Here is a 22,713-nt window from a genome sequence, read left to right on the forward strand (position 1 = left end):
TATACTCGATTATTCAAGTTAACTACACAGTTAACTTAAAATTATGACACAGACTATGCATTTAGTTGACATCAGGTGATCCGTCTGCTCGTTTGCCTCCTGTCACATAAAAAAAAAAACTTTACACTATCAGTATAAAAATATATGTTTACTAAACATGCGCGGTGTTTAGTTTAGGTAATAAAATAGAAAATAATTTGCTAAAGTATTAAAAACTTTGTGAATATGTTTGGAAAAACGATCCCAGTAATTCTAATAATTGTAAAGGTATTTAATGATAGTTTCCTCCGGCAAATTCCAAATTCAAAACACTACCTCTAAGAATATCACGACAAAGGCCAACCTTTAATTATTAAATATTAATTAAGGCGCCTCAACGCTATCATATTCCACACACGGACTCCCCAGTCTTCCCAAGGCTTTTTCCAATCTGGAAACTTCAATTCATTAAACGCAAAGTTGCCGTTTTAATTAAAGATTGAAGCTGAAAACCCGCCCCGATGCCTTAACTCACTGAGACGTGGTTGGCTTATTTTTTTTTCGACACACTCATTCCCGCCTCTGTGGCCCTCCCAAACAAACAGCCGAGTACTTTGAAAACAAATTTCGCAACTTCCAATATTCAACTGTATCCCCCTCAATCCAAAAGTGAAAATCCTTTGGATCAGGATCAGCGTTAGGATGTTTCGGAGTTGTGTTGTCCCTTTCAGTTCATTTCATGAAAGCGGAGACAGTAGCAAGACTAGCAGTCAGTTCACCGCGAGCTTCGCGAGAGTTCACACGCGTGGGGGAGAATCGCTTTCGGTCAGTTCTTTCGCGGAAAACTTTTTTGTAAACTCGTCTGTGTTCTGTGGTGGTTACGGGCTTTATTGCTGTGAGGTGGTGTGTGTTTTTAACTTAAGGTAGGTGTAGCATAAGACTTTTTAGCTAAATAAACAATTAAAATAAAAGTTGATAACTTAAACCGGCTTTTGCGGCTTAAACGCAAGCTTTTACTAACACAATCAAATTAATTTATTCGTCGACAACATTTAATCTAAATGCGAAACTATTGCTTCGAACTTCGTAGGCTTTTAAAGCTCTCCTAAAACATCAAAGCTGAAAGCGAGTGAAAGCTTTCAGAAATTCATAGGAAACGTATAAAGTGGATTACTATAATATTATTTCTAGTACACAATAAAATATGAAATTTTCATGGGGATAGTTTCATTGGAAATTTAGTAAAACTTTAATATTATGCGCAATAATATTCGTGATGTGGGCAGAAGTTTGAAATCAAATAAAAAGTTTTCAAGTGGTAATAAAATCTGTGGTGATTACTATAATTAAGTTTGAAATTATAGTACCACTAGTATAGTAGCTAGTACTATAATAACAATAGAGTGCAATTTTAAAACAAGTTTTTTTACTTTAAAATATCCTCAAGTCCTAAGGTAAATGCTGATAATTTCGGCAGTGTCGTACTCGTCACATTTTATGAAAACGCTAGTTAAAACTTTCTACCCACATTAAACTTATTTTTTTTAAGGCAAAATATTTTAACTTATCTTATCCTATGTTTTGTAAATCGAATTTAAGATACACAGAATTAATAATATAATTATATCAAGACGACCTCTTTTTACCTTATATGTGAATAAAATACAATTTCCCAACTTTTACTCAAAAAATATGCTAATAAAAAAAACTGGTAACAAATAATTTCCTTAAGAAATTGAGCTCACATATTTATTAAATCCCAGATTAAACTTAATTTATACTTTTAATAACAAGTTAGTTCCGCAATTCTCCTTTTCAATACTGCTACCTCACTAAGCTTCGCAAAGCTCCTTCTAAAATATCGCGAATACCTGTAAATGCAGTAAATGGAAATGTAACTTCGCAAATAGAAGAAGATTATCCTGCACTCAAAGTGAAGTAAATATTAGTAAGTGACTCAGCATTATAAAGTGCTTTATTTCTGTGAACATATTAGATTTGTGTTTTAATGTTATCTATCATTTTGTGGCTTTAAAGAAGACGTAGGTACATAAAAACTTGGAAATATTAAATGACCTTACGATCGGTCCTGGTAGCGAAACTTAGTACAGATCACGCTTATCACTACATATTACAAAATGAAGTTGCTTTTCTGTTTGTCTGTCTCTATGTATGCTTAGATCTTTAAAACTACGCAACGGATTTTGATGCGGTTTTAATAGATAGAGTGATTCAAGAGGAAGGTTTTTTAAGTTTAATACATTGTACCTGTGCTAAGCAGGGGCAGGTCGCTAGTAATAATTTAATCTGAATGTCATTCCCAATAAATCAGTAATATCAATATAATAATTATTATTTGTATTGAAATAAGTATGATAACGAGGGTTACCGCTAATAACCTTCCTATTTATATTATTTTAGGTAAAATAAGTGTATTAAGTATAAACAACTGTAATTTACTAACGTTCGTTCACTTTACTTTTAACTTATGATTACCACACAATAAAAAGAGCAGTATTTAATAAGCATAAATATTAAAGTAAAAATCAAAATTTCTTCATTTGTATAGGCTATGAATAGTACTTACAAATCGTCAAATATTTTACTCTTAAGAAGCCTCTACATGTCTCATATTCTTTTTACTCTACCAGCGCTTCGAGAACAACATTTGGCAAGTGCTGCGAATATTGTCTTCTATCACTTGTTACTATTTGTCACTGAACTTAATATTTTAACGATGTAAAATCATAAAATCAAACCCAAAGCGCAAATTCCAGAACTCTTAACAGTGTAAAACTTGACAACTCGAGACGTCCCAGTCCAACAACTTCTCAACTTCACAGCTTAACACTTCCAAATTAACCGATTGTATTAAAAACTTTTTGTTCTTACCTCTTAACAAATGCCAAAGTTAAAAAGTTTCTTGATTTCTTTCGTGCCAGCACTTTGATTGGGGCTCTGATTGTTTAAGTATCAAAGGGTCGCGGTAGATTTTAATTTTGAATTTGCCGATATTAGCATACAAACCTACTTTATGCAAACGGCTTCGAATATTACTTGGTTTGTACTAAGCGAATATTTCCTTAAGAATTTAACAACGAAAATAGTTGCATAGACTCAATAAAATCAAATCGCTCATTCCAGAATTCATGAAATTTTTTATCTAAAAGTTATTAAAATTGTCTATGTTTTAAAACAAAGTTGCGTTGTACTTTTATGGCACTACATTTTTATATCCATCTCTAATAGTAGAATAACTATTAATTAAACTGAAATCATGGCAAAAGAAATTGAAGAAAATTAACAATAAAATATTGACTATACTATTTTCCTCGATTATTGACACGTCTCACTATAGGCGACATTAAATGGACAGTGTTGGAGATATGAAGTTCTCTGAGCCTGCTAGTTACAAATAAAGGGAACTTTTTGAATTCATACACGAATTTTTCATACGCGTCTATGGTTACGGGCTTATTCCTGTGACATGGTGTCTGTATACGTTTTAGAATACAAAATTTTTAAAAATACCTCTCCGTAATGTTAATTTAATCAACGTTTCAGACAATGGCAACCTACTGCTAAAAGTGAGCCAGTCCCCAAGTAATAGCATGATCTTTAAAACTCCAAGCAAAAAAGTCATTCGCTCTTTTTAAAAGTTCCAACATTGCGACAATTGATTTCAATTTCATGATTTTTTGCATTTGTTGTACAGGTTTTGTAATAAAAGTACACACAAATTAATTTATAGACCCTATATAACTTCTTTCTTCTTAGTCGTTTCGCTCTTGGCAGAGCGGTCGTGGTCACGATGAGTTCAAGTTGGTTGTAGAGGCGGATACAGCTCTCCGCATGATCTCCCGCCATCTCTACCTGTTGGCAGACTGCCTGGTGCAGTCAGATTCGCGATTGCCCACTGCCAATTTTACTTGGTGAGTCCAGCTCATAGGTGACATGCCGCGCGATCGGGTTCCTAGAACTTTTCCCTGAACGATCAGTCGCTCTATGAAGTTGTCATCCCTATGACTGTGCAGAAATATCTAAATATAACTCAAAGGTGACTGACTGACTGACTGACAACGCACAGCCCAAACCACTGAACGGATCGAAATTTGGCATGCAGGTAGATGTTATGACGTAGGCATCCGCTAAGTAAGGATTTTACGAATCTCCACCCCTAATGGGTTACCCCATTGATCCACGCGTACAAAGTCGCGGGCGGCAGCTAGTTCTTATTATAAGTTTGAATTGGTAAGGCCGTAAATGAGCTCTGTAGTTCCATTAGAGTAGAATAGAACCTCCACTCTCTCCGTGGATGTTGTAAGTGGAGAGTATTGGAGAAATATACCAACAGGCCTTATTAAACCGCCTGGCCAGCGTATAGAGTATAGACCCTTCCATAACCAGGGAACCAGACTCAGATTAGCGTCCCATCCCTACATTATTGTCGACATTCCTCCAGCTCGCACTAAGCGTTTCGCAAACGCTTTCATAATGCGAACAGCTAGGGACTGGAATTCGCTGCCTGCTGCTGTCTTTCCGGGCCTTTTCAAGGGGAGTTTTTTTTCAAAGAATATTAGCAATTTGTAAACCCCTCGTGGTAAGCTAAATATGCTTGTGTTACGAACTTTACGAATGGGTTCACCACAATAGTCGAGCGGCGGCGGGGTTCGAACCCGCGTTCCTCGGATCATAAACTGAATAGGAACCCTCAGCATCTCACTTAATGTCAGGTGCGATCCTGATCTTCCATTTGTCTCATTGGAGAGAATCGTTTTTTGTGGAGACTGACCTGACTGATGATGTATTGTTTAGGAAGTATAAAATTTATACATCTGTGATATCTAATTGTACACATATCTCATTGCCATGACATTCACCTTGATTACTTGGGATTATCGCCGGCACAGGCATTATCTATGATTACCACAGTGATTGATACAAAGCCGACTCTGGGACGCAATTGAATACGTCCATATTGTATGAGGATTGGGCATGCCATTTGATTGATTAAAGTTTTAAAACTATACCAGTGACGGCCCGAAATATCTTTCTTTAAGCAAAAGATTGATGGACTCATTCACTCATCACGAAATCTCAGAAACTACAAGTGCTAGGAGTCTAAAATTCTGCATGAGAGTACCTTTTAGAACGTAGGTACTCACTAAAACGGATTTTACTTTATTCTTTATTCAAAAATGTATGTGACGTATAAAGAGCACCTTTTTGGGGGCATTTTTATCGATAAAATTGACATAATAACATCGCCTTAAATTATTGCTAGCCCTAACCCAAATAGGTACACTGTTACCTTTAATATGAATATATGTTATCCAGGTTCTGATCTGATGATTGGAGCAGGAATGTAGTCTAGTCATATTAAAAAGCTTTTTCTGCATTTTACCTTGAATAACTTAAGATAGGACGCACGTAGACAAAAGATTATGTGACTTTTGAGACAACTTTCAGAACGCCAACATAAAGATCTATAAACATTTCAGATTATTATCTGCAATCCCTTTTTATGCTAAAATTATCGGACTAAAAAGTTTGGTTTGAAAATACAGTTTATTAATAACAATTTATAGCAGTTTTCCATAATCTAAATTTTCCATAATGCTTTGATAATCAGAATTAAATCTTCGATTCCTTTTATTATGCGTTAATTTTCGATGTTAAAGTAGAAGTCGTCTTTTTGTTCTCTTGAGCATTTTATCCAGAGAGCAGGATTCCGTAATAGCATATGTGGCTTTGCATGTATGCTATGAAGTAACTGTAGGCTTCTGTGAGGAATATCTCCTGGACCGCCGTTGGTAGATTGTCATGTATGGCTTGAATCGCACTTTGAACTACGGGATCTGTAATTAAAATTCACAATTAACCGTAACCCTTCAAGTACCATCGAATCGAGACACAATTGAAATCATTATTGTTACCGCGGCCTCAGGCGACCACTTAAGGCATTGGTTCCCAAACTCTTTCGGCCATACAAAAAATTCCGCGAAAGTTTGGATGTCTGGATGGATGTTTGTTACTCTTTCACGCAAAAACTACTGAACGGATTTTGATGAAACTTTGCAGTATTATTGATTATAACCCAGAATAACATTAAGGCTACAATTTATGACGATATGTGACAAACTAAATTTCACGCGGGTGAAGCCGCGGGCAAAAGCTAGTCATATTATAGAGGAAAGATTAAATTGTTTGTGTTTGTTTGCATCGAATAGGCTCCGAGTTTATTTTAGTAAATTATAGTGCAATACATAAAAAATACGAATATTTTTTGAACTTAAGAGAATAAAGTTCAAAATATGGTGGGAATATTTTCCATGGGAACTACATTCCCACCGCCGGATAAAGGGTTAAAAATGAGACTTACTTGAGCTATTACCGAGTTCTGGGCCCATAGAGAAAGATGGGCGGGCGTTGTAGTTGTAAGCAGACACTTTAGCGGTTCAAAATATGGTGGGAATATTTTCCATGGGAACTACATTCCCACCGCCGGATAAAGGGTTAAAAATGAGACTTACTTGAGCTATTACCGAGTTCTGGGCCCATAGAGAAAGATGGGCGGGCGTTGTAGTTGTAAGCAGACACTTTAGCGGTTCAAAATATGGTGGGAAATATTTTCCATGGGAACTATATTCCCACCGCCGGATAAAGGGTTAAAAAATTAGACTTACTTGAGCTATTTCCGAGTTCTGGGCCCATAGAGAAAGATGGGCGGGCGTTGTAGTTGTAAGCAGACACTTTAGCGTTCCTCATGTCAAGTTTGTTGCTCAGGGCGATGACCGCAGTAAGCCAAACATTTTCTGAAAAATTACATAAAAACAAAAATACATTTGTATGATTTTCAAGAAATCGCACCTGTCGTGACAAACACTTTCAAGCGTATGCATCCCCCCACTTCCCGTCAATATTAGTATCTTTTAATTTTAAAAGGAGGCGGGGCCGGTGTCGCAGCAATATGCCCAAAAACAGAACACATTGCTCGTGAAAGCAATGATGACAGAATGACGTCATACGTTTACATTGTTTGCGTAGTAGGTACTCTCGTAAAGATTATTCGAACGTTGAGTACTGATATCGCAGTGGATAATGAGCACATTATTTTGATTACTTTGTTTGTGTGAATTTCTAATGCGACACTGAGTTTCGAACTCAGCGCATTAGTTGGCATCTCTCTATATTTCTATGTTGGTACCCCAATATGACTTAAAAGGATCCAAAGTTGCTTCTTAAAGCGACAGGTCACGCTTGAGCCAACTTTTAATATAAAACTGCTATGCACTTTTATTATAAAATTATCTAATTGGTATTTATCGCTATCCATCTGTTAAAAGGTGAGTATAAACTAGAGCATTTTCTCGAGCATTTATATGTAATGTAAGATTCTTACGAATGGTACAATACAGGTATAAAATGTACGGCGACGTTTGGTTCGTGAAAGGGTGATACACTAGAACATCATAGAGCGGCTCGTTGTTCTATTACAGGTCATCATCAACAGCCCTTTACAGTCCACTGCTGGACTATGAGCCTCCTCCACTATAGTGGAGGGTTTTGCCATAATCTCCACGCTTGGCAGGCGGGTTGGAAATCGCAGTAGATTGATGTTTTTCAGAGAGCGCTGCTGCCCATTCTCTGTTTGATGTGTAGTCCCTAAGTCGCCTCTTACGACACCCGCGGGAAGAGTAGGGGTTGGTGACAAATGTATTCTACTCTGCCGTCACCACACGGCTATTATATTACAGGTATGTACTCGTAAATGCTCTACTAGTCTATACTCACCTAAAGAGGACACGTGAGATTAGTATTTGGTTTTATAATCACAAAATTCGGTCTAATTGGTCCCAGAGGTGAAGGGCAACATTGTCTTATTCTAGTCAAGATTTATGGTACCTGTTAATCGTTTATTAAAATATTAAATGTGTTTTTCTTTAAGTTTATTTAAAGGGCTTTCAAATAACACCAAATTATTGGTGGAGCACCATGTTTGTGACAGAGGATAATCTTTTAATGAAATAATAGGCAGAAGACAATTTTTTTGACGCCGAATGTATCCAAGAAAAAATATAGGATAGTTTATTTCGGTTTTGAAGTAGGTTACGCGCGTGGTAAGAGATACCCGGTTTATGAAATAGTGACGTAAAACGTCAGACTTGACGTAAAACGTGACAGTCACGCGAGTGAAGGGTGCAAAAGCTAGTAAGTACAAAAACATTTTCCAAAGAGCTGTAAAATAAAATGCATGAAAAAATACCGTAATTAACGGTGACAGTGTCCTCAGCGGTCACCGGCACCTTTCCAACTTGACTGATACTGTAATATGCCGTTCCTGTTTCTATTTTGAGGGTTTTGAAAGACACAGTCATCACGACGCTGCTCGTTACCGGGTTGTAGCTGTAAAACCGAGTAAGTGGATATTAGTGGATATTTCATTGAAAAATAGATTAAAATTTTCGGTCGGACAGCAAACATCAGGGTTGAAAACCAGATAACAAAAGTACTTATTATTTTTTTGCAAAATGGCACTTAATAGGTAAAACGACATAATAACATGGCAGAGAGCTTAGCTTGATGTGATCTCGTGTGTTTACATAACTAAGTATGTGAGCTACTCAAGCATAAAAAAGACTTATGCCCGTTTTCACCATCAATCCCAAATTTTTTAGTGAACCCTTATGTAAACAAAATTCCTGATAAGTGTTACCATAGGGGTCACTTGAAAATTAGGGATTGATGGTGAAAACGGGCATTTAAGGCTGGGTTGCACCATCTTACTTTGACTTTATCAAACGTTAAAAATCTGTCAAATTCCATACAAAATACGCCGGTTATTGTTATAGTTACGGTCAAAGTTAGGTGGTGCAACTCAGCCTAAGACTTATAAAACGAAAATAAAATGAATTAAACTTTCATTCTAGGGGAAAAGAACAATCATTTGCATTGATATAAAGGCCAGGTTAATTTTTAAAATCGGTAGTTCTTTTTAATTAACACTAAATAATTAAAAGGAAACTTACTATAATTTTTCAACTTTTGACCCATTGAACGTGATGACGTCTTTATGGGTGATGATAGTGACGTTGGCAATAGGTATATGCACGGTTTGTGACACCCTGTATATTGGTTGGCGGTCGTCAAACCTAGCAGCGATGCACTGGAAGAAACTCATGAAGAAAGATCTGACGCACACAATGTCACTTGTGTCTTCGCATGGGTAGGTGTACTCATCTTCTTCGTTATAGACTTGGGTACTGTTTTCAGCGTCGGTACCGTTTGAGCTATCTGAAAAACAAAATAAAACTACTAGGTATTTCGAGATTCATCTTAAGATCAATCGTTCGTTCGTTCGTTTCAGCCGAAAGACGTCCACTGCTGGACAAAGACCTCCCCCAAGGATTTCCACAAAGACCGGTCCTGCGCCGCTTGCATCCAGGTACCTCCCGCGACCTTCACCAGATCGTCGGTCCACCTAGTGGGAGGCCTGCCCACGATCGATGCCTAAGATCAATCATTGGGGAACAAAGTTTCTACATCCCACAATGTTATCCAAAGATGCGTATGCTCACACTAAGTGAGTTGCTAGTATGAGTGACAGTGACCTGTCAAGAGTTAGAAGATGGAGCGTGGATAGGCCTTTCACACGGTGGACTGATGACCTAATTAACCGCGGGAAGCCTTTAGTTGATTTCCAGAGGTAGATGATGATATACAACGTGTCCCAAAATTCAAGGATAAGCCGGCGCTGCAGGGTGGACATAGTCATGACTACTTTAGGAAAAATAAGAATTCCTTGAATTTTGGGACACGTTGTATACAGCAAAAAAACCCTGTTCGACCCGAAAGGGATGACTCTGGTTCTCAAATACATTTTTTCCGTTTGGTATCAAGGTTGAAATTTAAAAACCTCACTTCCATAATTAATCGATCAACTGTTACAAATATGGGATATTTATGCTCGTTTTCACCATCAATTCCTAATTTTTAAGTGACCCCAATGGTAACAAAACAGAAATTTTGTTTTCAAAGGGGTCACTTAAAAATTAGGAATTGATGGTGAAAACGGGCATTAGTAAACTTTTGTTTTTTAATATTATGACGTTTATTTGTAGAAATGCGACAATCGTGTGATAATGTAATCTTCTTGAATACAAGAATGATAAAATAGTAAGACACGGGTCTTAACGCGACGTTTATTAATGAGATACATAATGAGCCGTGAGTTACTTAATGTAACTTATTTTTAAACGCGAAAGTTTAAAATCATAAGAATGATGCTTTTATGGACCTTTTATAATAACCATTTTTTATTTACCTTGCCCCAGTACGCAAACCCCAAACAGCGCCACAATAAAAAATAAATTCCACTGCATCTTTGTTGACGGCTACAACTTCTTAAAATTTGTCTCCGAAATGAACGGCTTATATGTGAAAATAAAAACCGTATAAATTATGCATTTCCTGATAAGAACATTTAGTGCTACGGCTAGAATACATTTTAATAGTCACTAAGCAATAATACCATTTTTGTTTTCAGTAATTTGATCTAAAATGCTAATTTAATTGCTAAAACTAAAAAAATCCGCGTAGGGTAATCCCGTATGTATCTACTAGGTACTTTCTAGATGACGTCAAAAAGGAAATGATTAGGTATAAAATCTTTTGCAAATAAATCTAAGTACACTAATATTTTACAGAGAAAAGATTTGATTGTTTATATCCGAACCTGTTTATATCAACTGACCAAGCTGAATACAGAGGATGGCAGAGCCATTTCGTCGGGGCCGGAGATATTGGAAGAGGTCGAGAAGTTCTACGGACAATTATACACGAGTGTACGTGCACCTGTCACAAATCTAGCCGAAGACCCAAGAGCTAGACTGACCCGACACTATACCGAAGATATCCCGGACGTCAGTCTGTACGAGATTAGAATGGCTCTCAAACAGCTGAAGAACAACAAGGCACCGGGTGATGATGGAATCACGGCTGAGCTTTTGAAGGCAGGCGGAACGCCGGTACTGAGGGCTCTTCAGAAGCTGTTCAATTCCGTCATCCTCGAAGGAAAAACGCCTACGACATGGCACAGAAGTGTGGTGGTACTCTTCTTCAAAAAAGGTGACAAAACCTTATTGAAGAATTATAGACCCATCTCACTTCTGAGCCATGTCTACAAGCTGTTTTCAAGAGTCATTACGAATCGTCTCGCTCGCAGGCTCGACGACTTCCAGCCTCCCGAACAAGCCGGTTTCCGAAAAGGCTTTAGTACCATAGACCACATACATACGCTAAGGCAAATTATACAGAAGACCGAGGAGTATAATCAACCACTTTGCCTGGCGTTTGTGGATTATGAGAAAGCCTTCGATTCGGTCGAGACCTGGGCAGTGCTACAGTCTCTCCAAAGGTGCCAAATTGACTATCGATATATCGAAGTGTTGAGGGGTTTGTACAAAAACGCCACAATGTCGGTCCGCCTCCAGGATCGGGATTCGAAACCTATCCAGTTGCAGCGAGGGGTAAGACAGGGAGACGTCATATCTCCAAAACTGTTTACCACCGCCCTGGAAGATGTCTTCAAGCTTCTGGACTGGAACGGATTTGGCATAAATATCAACGGCGAGTACATCACCCACCTTCGATTCGCGGACGATATCGTAGTCATGGCTGAGACCTTGGAGGATCTAGGCACAATGCTCGATGGCCTCAGTAGAGCCTCTCAACAAGTGGGCCTCAGAATGAACATGGACAAGACAAAAATCATGTCTAATGTCCGTGTTGCACCCACTCCTCTGAAGGTTGGAGACTCTACACTCGAAGTTGTCGACAATTATGTATACCTGGGACAAACAGTCCAGTTAGGTAGGTCCAACTTCGAGAAAGAGGTCAATCGTCGAATCCAACTCGGATGGGCAGCGTTCGGGAAGCTTCGCCATATACTCATGTCCGAAATACCGCAGTGTCTCAAGACGAAAGTCTTCGAGCAGTGTGTGTTGCCAGTGTTGACATATGGATCCGAAACGTGGTCGCTTACTATGGGCCTCATAAGAAGGCTCAAGGTCACCCAAAGGGCGATGGAGCGGGCTATGCTCGGAGTTTCCCTGCGTGATCGAATCAGAAATGAGGAGATCCGTAGGAGAACCAAAGTAACCGACATAGCTCGCAGAATTGCTAAAATCAAGTGGCAGTGGGCGGGGCACATAGCTCGTAGAGACGATGGCCGTTGGGGCAGGAAAGTTCTCGAGTGGCGACCACGGGCTGGAAAACGTAGCGTGGGCAGGCCTCCTACTAGGTGGACCGACGATCTGGTAAAGGTCGCGGGAAGAGCCTGGATGCGGGCAGCGCAGGACCGTTCATTGTGGAAAACCTTGGGGGAGGCCTTTGTCCAGCAGTGGACGTCATTTGGCTGAAACGATATCCGAACCGATACTACTGGACCAATTTGAAAAATTCGTTCAATTTTTTTTTACATTTACTTTTAGACATTCAAATTACATTAAATTTACATTTAGGCTTGTTTCGCCTTAGTCCGCCTGGCTAGCTACCACCATCTTACCTAAGTCTGTCGCCATAACAACTATATGTTAACAGCATTGTTGTGTTCCGACAGTTAGAGGTAAGATAGCCAGTTCCTCTGTGGTTGAGGATTCCGGGTGAAGTTCGCTTCCACCTACGGCCTGATCATCACATACCATCAGGTGAGATACAGGCCAAGAGCTTCCTCGTTGTGGATAAAAATAAATTTTTTTCCGTCAAAAGCAGAATTGATCGATTATTTTAAACTTTGAAAGTCTGCCAAGTAATAAAAAAGGGAGGTAAAATGAATATTTTTTTAAATACCTATCTACCCGTGCGAAGCCGGGGCGCACTATGGATCGAAATTGCGATTTATGGACATAGCGATTTTTTTCACAATTTCCATTTGAAAAAAATACCTATCGATAGTTTACGTTATTCTGATGAATATATGCCGCACAAGTTTTTCTCTAAAACCAATAGTTTGGCTGGAAAAAATATTTTCCATTTTCGTTGTATGGAATGAAACATAAAGTGGTCGATTTCGACTAAGTCTTGACAGATCTTGCTTTAAAACTACTTGAGCCTTGTTCTATGGCTTGTTGACTGTAATCCTACGATATCAGCGCGCGTCCAAAGTTGCCCGTTCACAAGTTATGAGGTTCTGAAAAATTAAAAAAAAGTAAGTAAAAGTGACTTTTTTTTTGGATATCTTTAAAGATTTAACAAAAATATAAAGATTCTATACGTTAATAATGTAAATTAACCTTAAATTACTGCTAAAAACACATTTTAATAAAATTAAAAGGAATTAAATCAGCGATTTTTTTTTTCACAATTTCTGTTTAAAAAAAATACCTATCGATAGGGTATGTTATTCTGATGAATAAATATTATGAACGTTTTTCTCTAAAACCAATAGTTTGGCTGGAAAAAAATATATTCCATTTTCGTTGTATGGAATGAAACATAAAGTGGTCGATTTCGACTAAGCCTTGACAGATTTTGCTTTGAAACTACTTGAGCCTTGTTCTATGGCTTGTTGACTATAATCCTAGACTAACAGCGCGCGCACAAAGTTGCCCGTTCAGAAGTTATGAGGTTCCGAAAAATGAAAATTAAAGTAAGTAAAAGTATCTTTTTTTGGGTATAAATCTTTAAAGATTCAACTAAAACATGAAAATTATATACTTTAGTAATGTAATTAACCTTTCTCTTGTCGTCTTATCTAAAGAAAAGTCAATTTTACTTACTTTAATTTTCCAACTTTGGATGCGCGCTGATAGCGTAGGATTACAGTCAACAAGCCATAGAACAAGGCTCAAGTAGTTTCAAAGCAAGATCTGTCAAGGCTTAGTCGAAATCGACCACTTTATGTTTCATTCCATACAACGAAAATGGAAAATATTTTTTTCCAGTCAAACTATTGGTTTTAGAGAAAAACCTGTGCAGCATTTATTCATCAGAATAACGTAACCTATCGATAGGTATTTTTTTCAAATAGAAATTGTGAAAAAAATCGCTATGTCCATAAATCGCAATTTCGATCCATAGTGGGGCGGGCCGTTTACTAATTTATTATAATTAAAATAGTGCAAATATTCAAATCAAATATTGATTTGAATATTTGCACTTTTCATAGTAATCTTTTCATATTATTTTGATTGTAATAAAACCAAATAATGATCACACGTATTGAGAATAATGATAAACTTGTTTGTAGATCAACTTGCTTTTATTTCAGCACATTTTATAATAATCCAAATTAACACCGGTGGGACGCTCGGCGCGACCAGAGAGAAGAAAAAAAAAATGACACTAGTGAAGTGCAAATCAATTGACGATCATAGTGTTGTGCTTTATGTATTTCAACACTCCTCCTCAAATTTAACAATAACGTCTTAAATTTGCTACTTGTAAAGCACCACACTATGTCCCCAAATAAAAACACAATAGTTAGACTATAACAATTACAGCTTTTACATATTTAAAATTATTAGTTTACTATTTATGTATGTACACTCGCGAGCAAAACTATGGAATCACTTACATGATGTTGTTTCCACGCGATCTTGTGTACTAACGAATTTGTTAGTAACAAAAAAAGTGGCACCATTTTAAAGATTAGACTTTTACCTTTTAATTGATACCAAATTCATTTAAATCACACCGGTATTTAAAAAGATATCCCGGCTGATGTGAAGAAGTAAGTAAAAAGACATGTATCAACTGTTTCATACGTCGCGAGTTGCGGCCTACTTACCCCCTATAAAAACACGTGTTTTCGGATTTTTGCTTTCACACGTTGATCCATACACATCTCCGCTTTTTTTGACACTTTACCTGGGATTCTACACCTACAGAAGCAGCACAAATCGTTGCACTATTGCAAGAAGGGCTCAGCCAGCGTGCTGTCGCACGTCAGCTCCACATAAGCCAGTCCTGGGTTTCAAAAGTTTTAAGACGCTTTCGGGAGACTGGTGGCTTTATCCCGAGACCAAGTTCTGAACAGCGCCGGTGCATATCGCAGAGGGATGACCGTTTTTTCATGTCAACCTCTCTATGAAATCATCATTTGAGTGGTATCGACGTCCAGCAAGAGCTCAGAAATGTTCGTAGGATAGCTGTTAGCGTTTGGACAGATCGTCTAAGATATAAACAATAGAATTTGACTCCAAAAAGGCCTGCCACAGGTTCGAAACTGACGGCAGGTCACCGACAAGCACGCTTTCAATTAACTCGCACTTATTTTGATGGGTAGGCGAGTAATGGAGGCGAGTTTTGTTCTCCGATCAATGCAGACTGTGTTTGCAGTGCAGCAGTTGAAGAGGTCGGGTCTATAGGCAGCCTGGGGAGCAATTTGTGCAGTGCTGGTTCGCTGAAACAGTGGCTTGCTCGACTTCCCATCGAGATGTGTACGAGCAAATTGAAAGCGTGCTTATCAGTGACCTGCCGTCAGTTTCGAGCCTGTGGCTGGCCTTTTTGGAGTCAAATTCTATTGCTTATATCTTAGACGAACTGTCCACACGCTAACAGCTATCCTACGAACATTTCTGAGCTCTTGCTGGACGTCGATACCAGTCAAATGACGATTTCATAGAGAGGTTGACATGAAAAAACGGTCATCCTTCTGTGATGTGCACTGGCGCTGTTCAGAACTTGGTCTCGGGATAAAGCCACTAGTCTCCCGAAAGCGTCTTAAAACTTTCGAAACCCAGGACTGGCTTATGTGGAGCTGACATGCGACAGCCCGCTGGCTGAGCCCTTCTTGCAATAGTGCAAGGATTTGTCCTGCTTCTGAAGGTGTAGAATCCCAGGTAAAGTGTCAAAAGAAGCTGAGATGTGTATGGATCAACGTGTGAAAGCAAAAGTCCGAAAACACGTGCTTTTATAGGGGGTAAATGGGCCGCAACTCGCGACGTATCAAACAGTTGATACATGTCTTTTTCCTTACTTCTTCACATCAGCCGCGATATCTTTTTAAATACTGGTGTGATTTAAATGAATTTTGTATCAATTTAAAGGTAAAAGTTTAATCTTTAAAATGGTGTCACTTCCTTGATTACTAACAAATTTGTTAGTACACAAGATCGCGTTGAAACAACTTCATGTAAGTGATTCCATAGTTTTGCTCGCGAGTGTATTTAGTATTCTTTAGTTATCTATCCATACATTTATTACAAGTTAACTTAGGTATTTATGTAAGTATTTATCCTATTTATCTTATAAACCTTTTACTTTAACTTATTTACTTAAACAATACTAATTTGTTTTACTTTTCAGGTAAGTATATAATCTTAAATCTCACAACAGTCAGCGTTATTACACCTTTTTATATTTACTCATATCATTAATTACTTTCCTTAAGTTAAATTAAACAAAATACAACTCCTCCTGAATGTATATAACTTTTATAAAGTTTTAATAAAGTATTTTTAGTTACTAACTCATAAAGTGATTAACACAGTTTACAAACTTTTCTTTACATATGCTTTTAGTCATTAGATCTGCTAAGTTATCATTTGAATTTACATATTCAATGTTGATGATGTTCTTTTCAATAAGATCTTTCAAGAAATGAGCCCTTATGTCAATATGCTTAGTTCTCTTAGAATTTTCGTAACTTTTCGACATAGATATAGCACTTATATTATCAACAAGATGCATCATATCATACAAATTAATATGAAAAGATTTTAAGTGCACGTTTTCAACTGTTTAAATATGGCATTTTATTACATTAAATTATTAAAATAATTAATACATAAAGCGTTACAGTAAGTACGTTCAAATACAGTAAGTAGTAACCTATATCTATTACTAATATTATAAAGCTGAAGAGTTTGTTTGCTTGAACGCGCTAATCTTAGGAACTACTAGTCCGATATGCAAAAAAAATGTGTTGGATACTTAGCAAAGTTAGAAGTTAGGCTTTTGGCTATACAGACATATACAGCATGTATCTGACGACGTGTAAAAAAATTAACTGAAGTTCTGGCTAGAAGTCTAGATTACAAAAAAAAAAAGTTTTTTTGTCAAATGTCAAAATTCATATGTGAATGAAATTAGCATACCACAAATCAGTCCGCGTTTAATATTTTTATTGTTATTCGGATTTTATTTGGATTCAAAGTTGTCGGCACTTTCTGGGTAAGAATCCAGAATCCCGGCCAAATTTCAAAACCTTACAAACCAGTAGGTACTAAGTAGGCATTATCAGTGCAATTTTGGTATTCGCCAGAGACTATAAAATAAGTTGTATTGTTTAACAACACTCTTTTAGTTGATTGCGAGCGAGTGAAATAGACATATCGCGAGGCGAAGCCTTCAAAGGTTGAGGTCTCAGGTATTATAGTATTAGTTATACAGGGTGGAATCTTGCAATGTCACCTGGAGGGAAAGTACTCTTAATATGTATACAGTAGATATAAAACTTTATTAAAAAAACATTCCTTTATTTTTTAAAAGAAAGACAACTGCATTCAAATAGTTCCGTTTTTTTTTTCGAAAATTCACCACTATACCATAGAATTTAAGAAATTAAAATAATTTAAGAATTTCATGGTTTACCTTTCATTGATTCATCAAGTTTGTTAGAGAGGATTTATTCTTATACCTACTTATAACCCTAACAATCGATGCAATAAAAATACAGGGTGTAATTTTGAACAGAGTTTAATTGGTTCGATTTCCGGGTGTGGCAAGCAAATTTTTGGAAATCTTTGAATGTAGTTCTATTTCTTTTCAAAAATACAGGAATGTTTTTTTTGTAGTAACTTTTCTATCTAGTATTGGGAGTACTTTCCCTCCAGGTTGCATTACAAAATTCTACCCTGTATTGTAGTTCTGTGTCCCTAAGTTATTATGTCCTTAATTATTAGGTATTTTTTACATTAAAGCTTGTCAAGTGTAAATAAAAATTTTTCGGAGATTTATGTATTTTTTTTTAATTTTTACTTGATTTTCGCTATTTTAGGTGACTCAACTTTATTCAAAAAATAAAAGAGTAAAATCACATCGTTATTAAATTTTTAGCGTTAAGAGTCGCATCTCAAACTAGCCTTAGGCAGTTCGATTTTTTCAAGTTATTTATAATTATCAAAATAAAATCACATCTTTTTAACTTTTTATTCTAATAACATTAATGTTTGTTACTAATTAAGTATATTCACAGCAGTAGGTACTTTTATCTAAATTAATTTCAATCTTAGTAGATAAAAAAATTAAAAACTTAATAATTACTTCAATAGCGTCAACGCCTTATCATATTTTTGTTACTCTGAGTACGGAACGCCGGAATTGCAAATAATATTATTGAAGTAGCCAAAGAAATAACTGTAGGCGTCGGTAAGGTAGATTTCTTGAACTGCAGTCGCCTTATCTTCGATCAAGGCTTGATACGTTTGCGCGACGAGTTCATCTGAAATAAAAAAAAACTTTCAAAATTCTTCATCTTTTTTAATGGCCATGACTTTAGGTTTTGATTATATTCGGCCAGTATTACGTGTGGATTGTCGTACAGTCGACAGACATCAGACTATAAAACTTTTGTTACAAAATAGCGTATTATATTCAAATTGCGTAAACATAAGGCTTTCAAAGAACACTTCTACACGTTCCAACCCTACCACTGCTTTGGGGCAGTAATATGGGCCAATGCTGAGAAGAAGCAGCGCAAGCAACTGAGTCACTATTGTCAGCTACGGCATAATAATATGATATCACAGTTTTTAGCTTGATTTGCTATCGTCTGTACCTTCCAGCTCGATCCGTCTAGAGGTCATCGGTTCAGGGAATGTACGCACTTTCAGTCAAGCTGGCTGGAGGGTGATCTACACTTATTCTACCGAGACGTATTCTAACTCTATTGTCACAGATATTTTGAGTTATTCATCAACGCGACAGAAGAGACTATACACAGTCATCATGACACTAACTGATGCTAATTTTGAGTCTCTTGTGTCGAGTTGGTGAATTGACTTCGTTATGATTACCTGAACTGTTAGAGAATAAGGGTCCTAGCTCGAAGACCGGTTCGGGATCTGATATGTAGGCAAACACTGAAGCAGCCCTCAAGTTGATGCGGGGGTTCTTAGGGATCACAGCAGTCAGGGAAACGTCAGCTGCAAAAAAGTAAATTTAATAAGCTTATTGGAACACAGTATTAGGTCATCATAATCAAGTAGGTAGGACCAAAAATTAATCTAATTTAACCAATTCGTCCACTGCTTGACAAGGTCTCCCCCAAAGTTTTCCTCAAAGACCGTCCTGCGCCGCCCGCATCCAGGCACCTCCCGCGACCTTCACTAGATCGGGACTATTCCCACCTCTCGTTCCAACCACTGCAACTCCTGTGTAGCCAGGATCTACAGCTTGACCGCCATAAAAACCCAACCAATGAAAGTCAAGTTTGTGCCGGGGGAAAGTTAAACTGACATTGGATCCGCAACGAAATTAATCGGAAGAACATAGGAGGAGTTCGAAATTATGGTTCCACTTCATTAGATCGTCGCGACTGTCCAACTAGTTGTTAGGAACGTATAAGTAGCTCGTAAATCTGGTGTCAAACTCAAAACCATAAAGTCTTAACTTACATGCCTCCATCGGATCGACGGCCCCAAAACTTGTAAATAGGTAATCATAAATTCTTTTCAGATTAGCATTGTAGAAGATCAAAGTCACTACAATGATAAAGCAACTTTCTTACTTAACCTTCGGCAGGCAACACTTTTTTTGTATACGTAAAAGGCAACAGGGGTGACCAGTCACCCCACAAATATAATTTGAAATAAAATAGCTTTGTAATGAAAAATCAAACTTATTAATGATTAGATCTATTACTTTGTTTCGTTATAAAACTAAAAATGCTTTCATTTAACAGTTTATATATTTTTAATAAATTGATTTTTAACATAAAGCACAGTTAAAGCAAATATCTTTTCGATTTTCAGGGCATGAGGGTAGTTGACATTTTATACGAGATGTCATAACTTTTTTGTTCAGTTTTCTTTGACACAGCACTCACCTTGCCTGCTTCTATAACTTTGCTGAAGGTGCACCCTCAGGAGGTCCCTAGTTCATATTTAGAATGCCATGTGTAATTGGTCTATAATTCTCGCATCTCTCGCAAGAGTTACTATATTTCGTCGAGGTGTTTAACTCCAAGGTGATGAAACCAAGAAGACCAAACATGTCTGTTTTTACATAGTAGCACATTTTGTTTGAATTGTGCTAGTAGAACGTCATCGTCGTAACAATTTTCGCTATTGGAAATAAAGTATTCCTCCTCCGACTGAACTGAGATTATCGTCTTCAATTTTAGAAATCTTATTATCATCTGAGCAGCGTTTATCATAGGAATTAACATCAGCAAGTCCATGAAAGTATTTTTCGATTTGATAATCCGAAAACAAAGCCATTTTTACTCCAAAACCAACCATTTACTTTAGCAACACGAAAAAATAAAGTATACCTACGTAAAAGGCAACAGGGGTGATGAGTCACCCCAGCAGTGTCAAAATATCAAAAACATGAACCTAACGCGATATGTTGACGCATGCAACTGATAGCTCTCCCTCCAATTAGAGAATAGACCAAACGACAGAAAGACACAACAACTGCAACTAAACGTATGAAGACTTTTTTGACCTAGTGGGGTGACTGGTCACCCCTGTTGCCTTCCGAAGGTTAAGAAGGCTAATTTTATTAAGCATTAGCATAAGCTGGATGCGGGCGTCGCTGGACCGGTCGTTGGGGAAATTCTGCGGGGACGCCCTTGACCAGCAGTGGACGTCATTTCGTCAACGATTAGCATGAGGATAAAGTTAAAAACTAATGACGCGAGCAGCTATTGTAAAAGACTATAAATCAGCAAGATAAATGATAATTAGGTACTTACAATAGCTAGCAGAGATAGAGTCGACTATAGTAATTGGTACTGCGCCTCTTCTGCTGATGATGAACTCCGCAATGGCAGTAGTAATGTTAATATTTGTAAATGAGAGGGTCAGCACGAGAACCCTTGATTTTGGGCTTTCACTGAAATAAATAATAAAATAAATAAAACTACTTTAATGTCTGTATAGTAGCTAAAGTAGCTAAAGAGCGCTTTTCTTTTCCACTTATTTTTTACATTAACAATACCAACCATTGCTTGAAAATAATGATGTGAACCAATGCCAGCTTTACTTAGCCTAGGCGCAGACCACCGACTTTTAGTTGGCCGATAGTTAGGCCCGATTCTAATTTGTATGAAGAATCGGCCGATACCAAATCGGTGTAATGTGCGCACTTTCATACATCTCCATACTGATCAACAGCCGGACCCAACAATCGGCCAACTAAAAGTCGGTGGTCTGCGCCTAGGCTTCTGTGAACGGTCTTCATGGATTCCGTAGGTGGAGGTTTATAAATAATGCTTTAACAAAAATATTTATTTGCCTCTACGGAATCCATAAAAAAAAAACAGAACTAAACCAAAAATAACAAATCTCTAAAAGAGTTTGCCACTTACTAAAAAGTTGCAAAGTTTTTACTTACTAGAACGTTTCAACACTGACACCCTCGTAATGGATTTGGCCAAAGTAGGTGACAACTGTAAGGTTAATTTTAGGCAAGTAGACCGGCTGTCTCCTTCTGACGACCACTGGAACGTCTCGGTAGAAGACTGGCCTGCATGGAGAGCTAAAGGTGAAGTATCTTCGAACGCAGTCTACATCAGAATTATTGCCACAAGGATAGTAATCAGGAATATCGAAGTCTATGAAATTTTCGTCACTGTCAACGCTGCTGTTGCTATCACTGCTGTCACTACTGTCGCCACTGACTCTACTGTCGTCGCTGTCACTACTGTTGCTGTTGTCACTACTGTCTTCACTGCTGTCTAAAATGACATTACCTAGTTTAAAAATGAGTAAAAATACCCTACATTTTGTGTAAATCTTTACAAACTACAGCACATGAGGCTCAACTGTTGAATGTTATTTAGTTGTAATAACTAGATTATTTTGTCGCAAAATACCTAGTATTTTGCGACAAAATAATCTATTGTGCCGTCGACATATTAATTTATTGTTTATCAAGTGGGTAACTAGTAAGTTCCCAATAGTTTAAGTTATTTAAAATTATAATTACACTCCACATAAATTTAAATAGTAATTACTTACCAGATGTAGATGATTCTTGTCCATATACACTGCATAATAGTTCAAGAACTAATAACAATGAAAATATTTTATTAATCATCTTATTTACTTCTCTTGCTACTTGAAATACTAATTGATATATTTGATTCCTTTGGCGTGGTTTTATACCAAGTTTCAAATTAAATGTATTTGATCAATTAAAATAACAAGATACTCTACAATCACTTTTAAATTTGCATGCTTTAGTAATTGAAATTCATTGATAAGAATACTTTTGTGAGCTCATACGTATTTAAGGTTGCTAAAAGTACCTGATTAATACAAACAATAAAGATAAAAACAACTTAGTGATATTGCTAAGAGCAAACTAAGTAAGTTGTAGATGACACCACATACGTTAATTTAAAAAGCAAAAATATTATTCACTTAATTTCTATAAAAGTGTCTACTCATGTAGAAGGAATTTTAATAGAGATAGGACAGGAGATGTAACTGATTACTTGTACATAATGTAGTTTGAATACAAACTTGAATGTAGTTTTACAATACAGGACTAAAGGTTTAT

The 22,713-nt window shown here is 37.1% G+C and overlaps 3 protein-coding genes across 5 annotated transcripts in view; 1 reads left to right on the forward strand and 2 right to left on the reverse strand.

Annotated features, from left to right (window-relative positions):
- Window positions 1-729: 729 nt before the first annotated feature.
- LOC135081108 (carbonic anhydrase-related protein 10-like) overlaps window positions 730-22,713 on the forward strand; it is a 135,117-nt gene continuing 113,133 nt past the window's right edge. For both annotated transcript variants that reach the window (XM_063975848.1, XM_063975847.1), the window contains exon 1: window positions 730-902. The gene's annotated coding sequence lies outside the window, so the exon portion shown is untranslated. The remainder of the gene's footprint in view (window positions 903-22,713) is intronic.
- On the reverse strand, window positions 5,529-10,410 carry LOC135081273 (uncharacterized). The gene is made up of 5 exons (XM_063976011.1): window positions 10,304-10,410; window positions 9,009-9,273; window positions 8,246-8,385; window positions 6,666-6,794; window positions 5,529-5,837 (listed from the first exon to the last, which is right to left on the reverse strand). The coding sequence occupies exons 1-5, from the start codon at window positions 10,359-10,361 to the stop codon at window positions 5,692-5,694; spliced, it is 738 nt and encodes a 245-aa protein (XP_063832081.1). The 5' UTR covers window positions 10,362-10,410; the 3' UTR covers window positions 5,529-5,691.
- On the reverse strand, window positions 17,664-22,268 carry LOC135081274 (uncharacterized). 2 transcript variants are annotated; one of them, XM_063976013.1, is made up of 5 exons: window positions 22,170-22,268; window positions 21,544-21,886; window positions 20,903-21,042; window positions 18,999-19,127; window positions 17,664-18,424 (listed from the first exon to the last, which is right to left on the reverse strand). In XM_063976013.1, exons 1-5 carry the CDS (start codon window positions 22,246-22,248, stop codon window positions 18,279-18,281), a joined length of 837 nt encoding a protein of 278 aa, XP_063832083.1. In that variant the 5' UTR covers window positions 22,249-22,268; the 3' UTR covers window positions 17,664-18,278. The 2 variants fall into 2 exon arrangements, with proteins under 2 accessions (XP_063832083.1, XP_063832082.1); XM_063976012.1 differs by having other exon boundaries at window positions 21,544-21,901.

This window comes from Ostrinia nubilalis, chromosome 19, assembly GCF_963855985.1.
Source record: "Ostrinia nubilalis chromosome 19, ilOstNubi1.1, whole genome shotgun sequence".
In the NCBI taxonomy this organism is placed as follows: domain Eukaryota; kingdom Metazoa; phylum Arthropoda; class Insecta; order Lepidoptera; family Crambidae; genus Ostrinia; species Ostrinia nubilalis.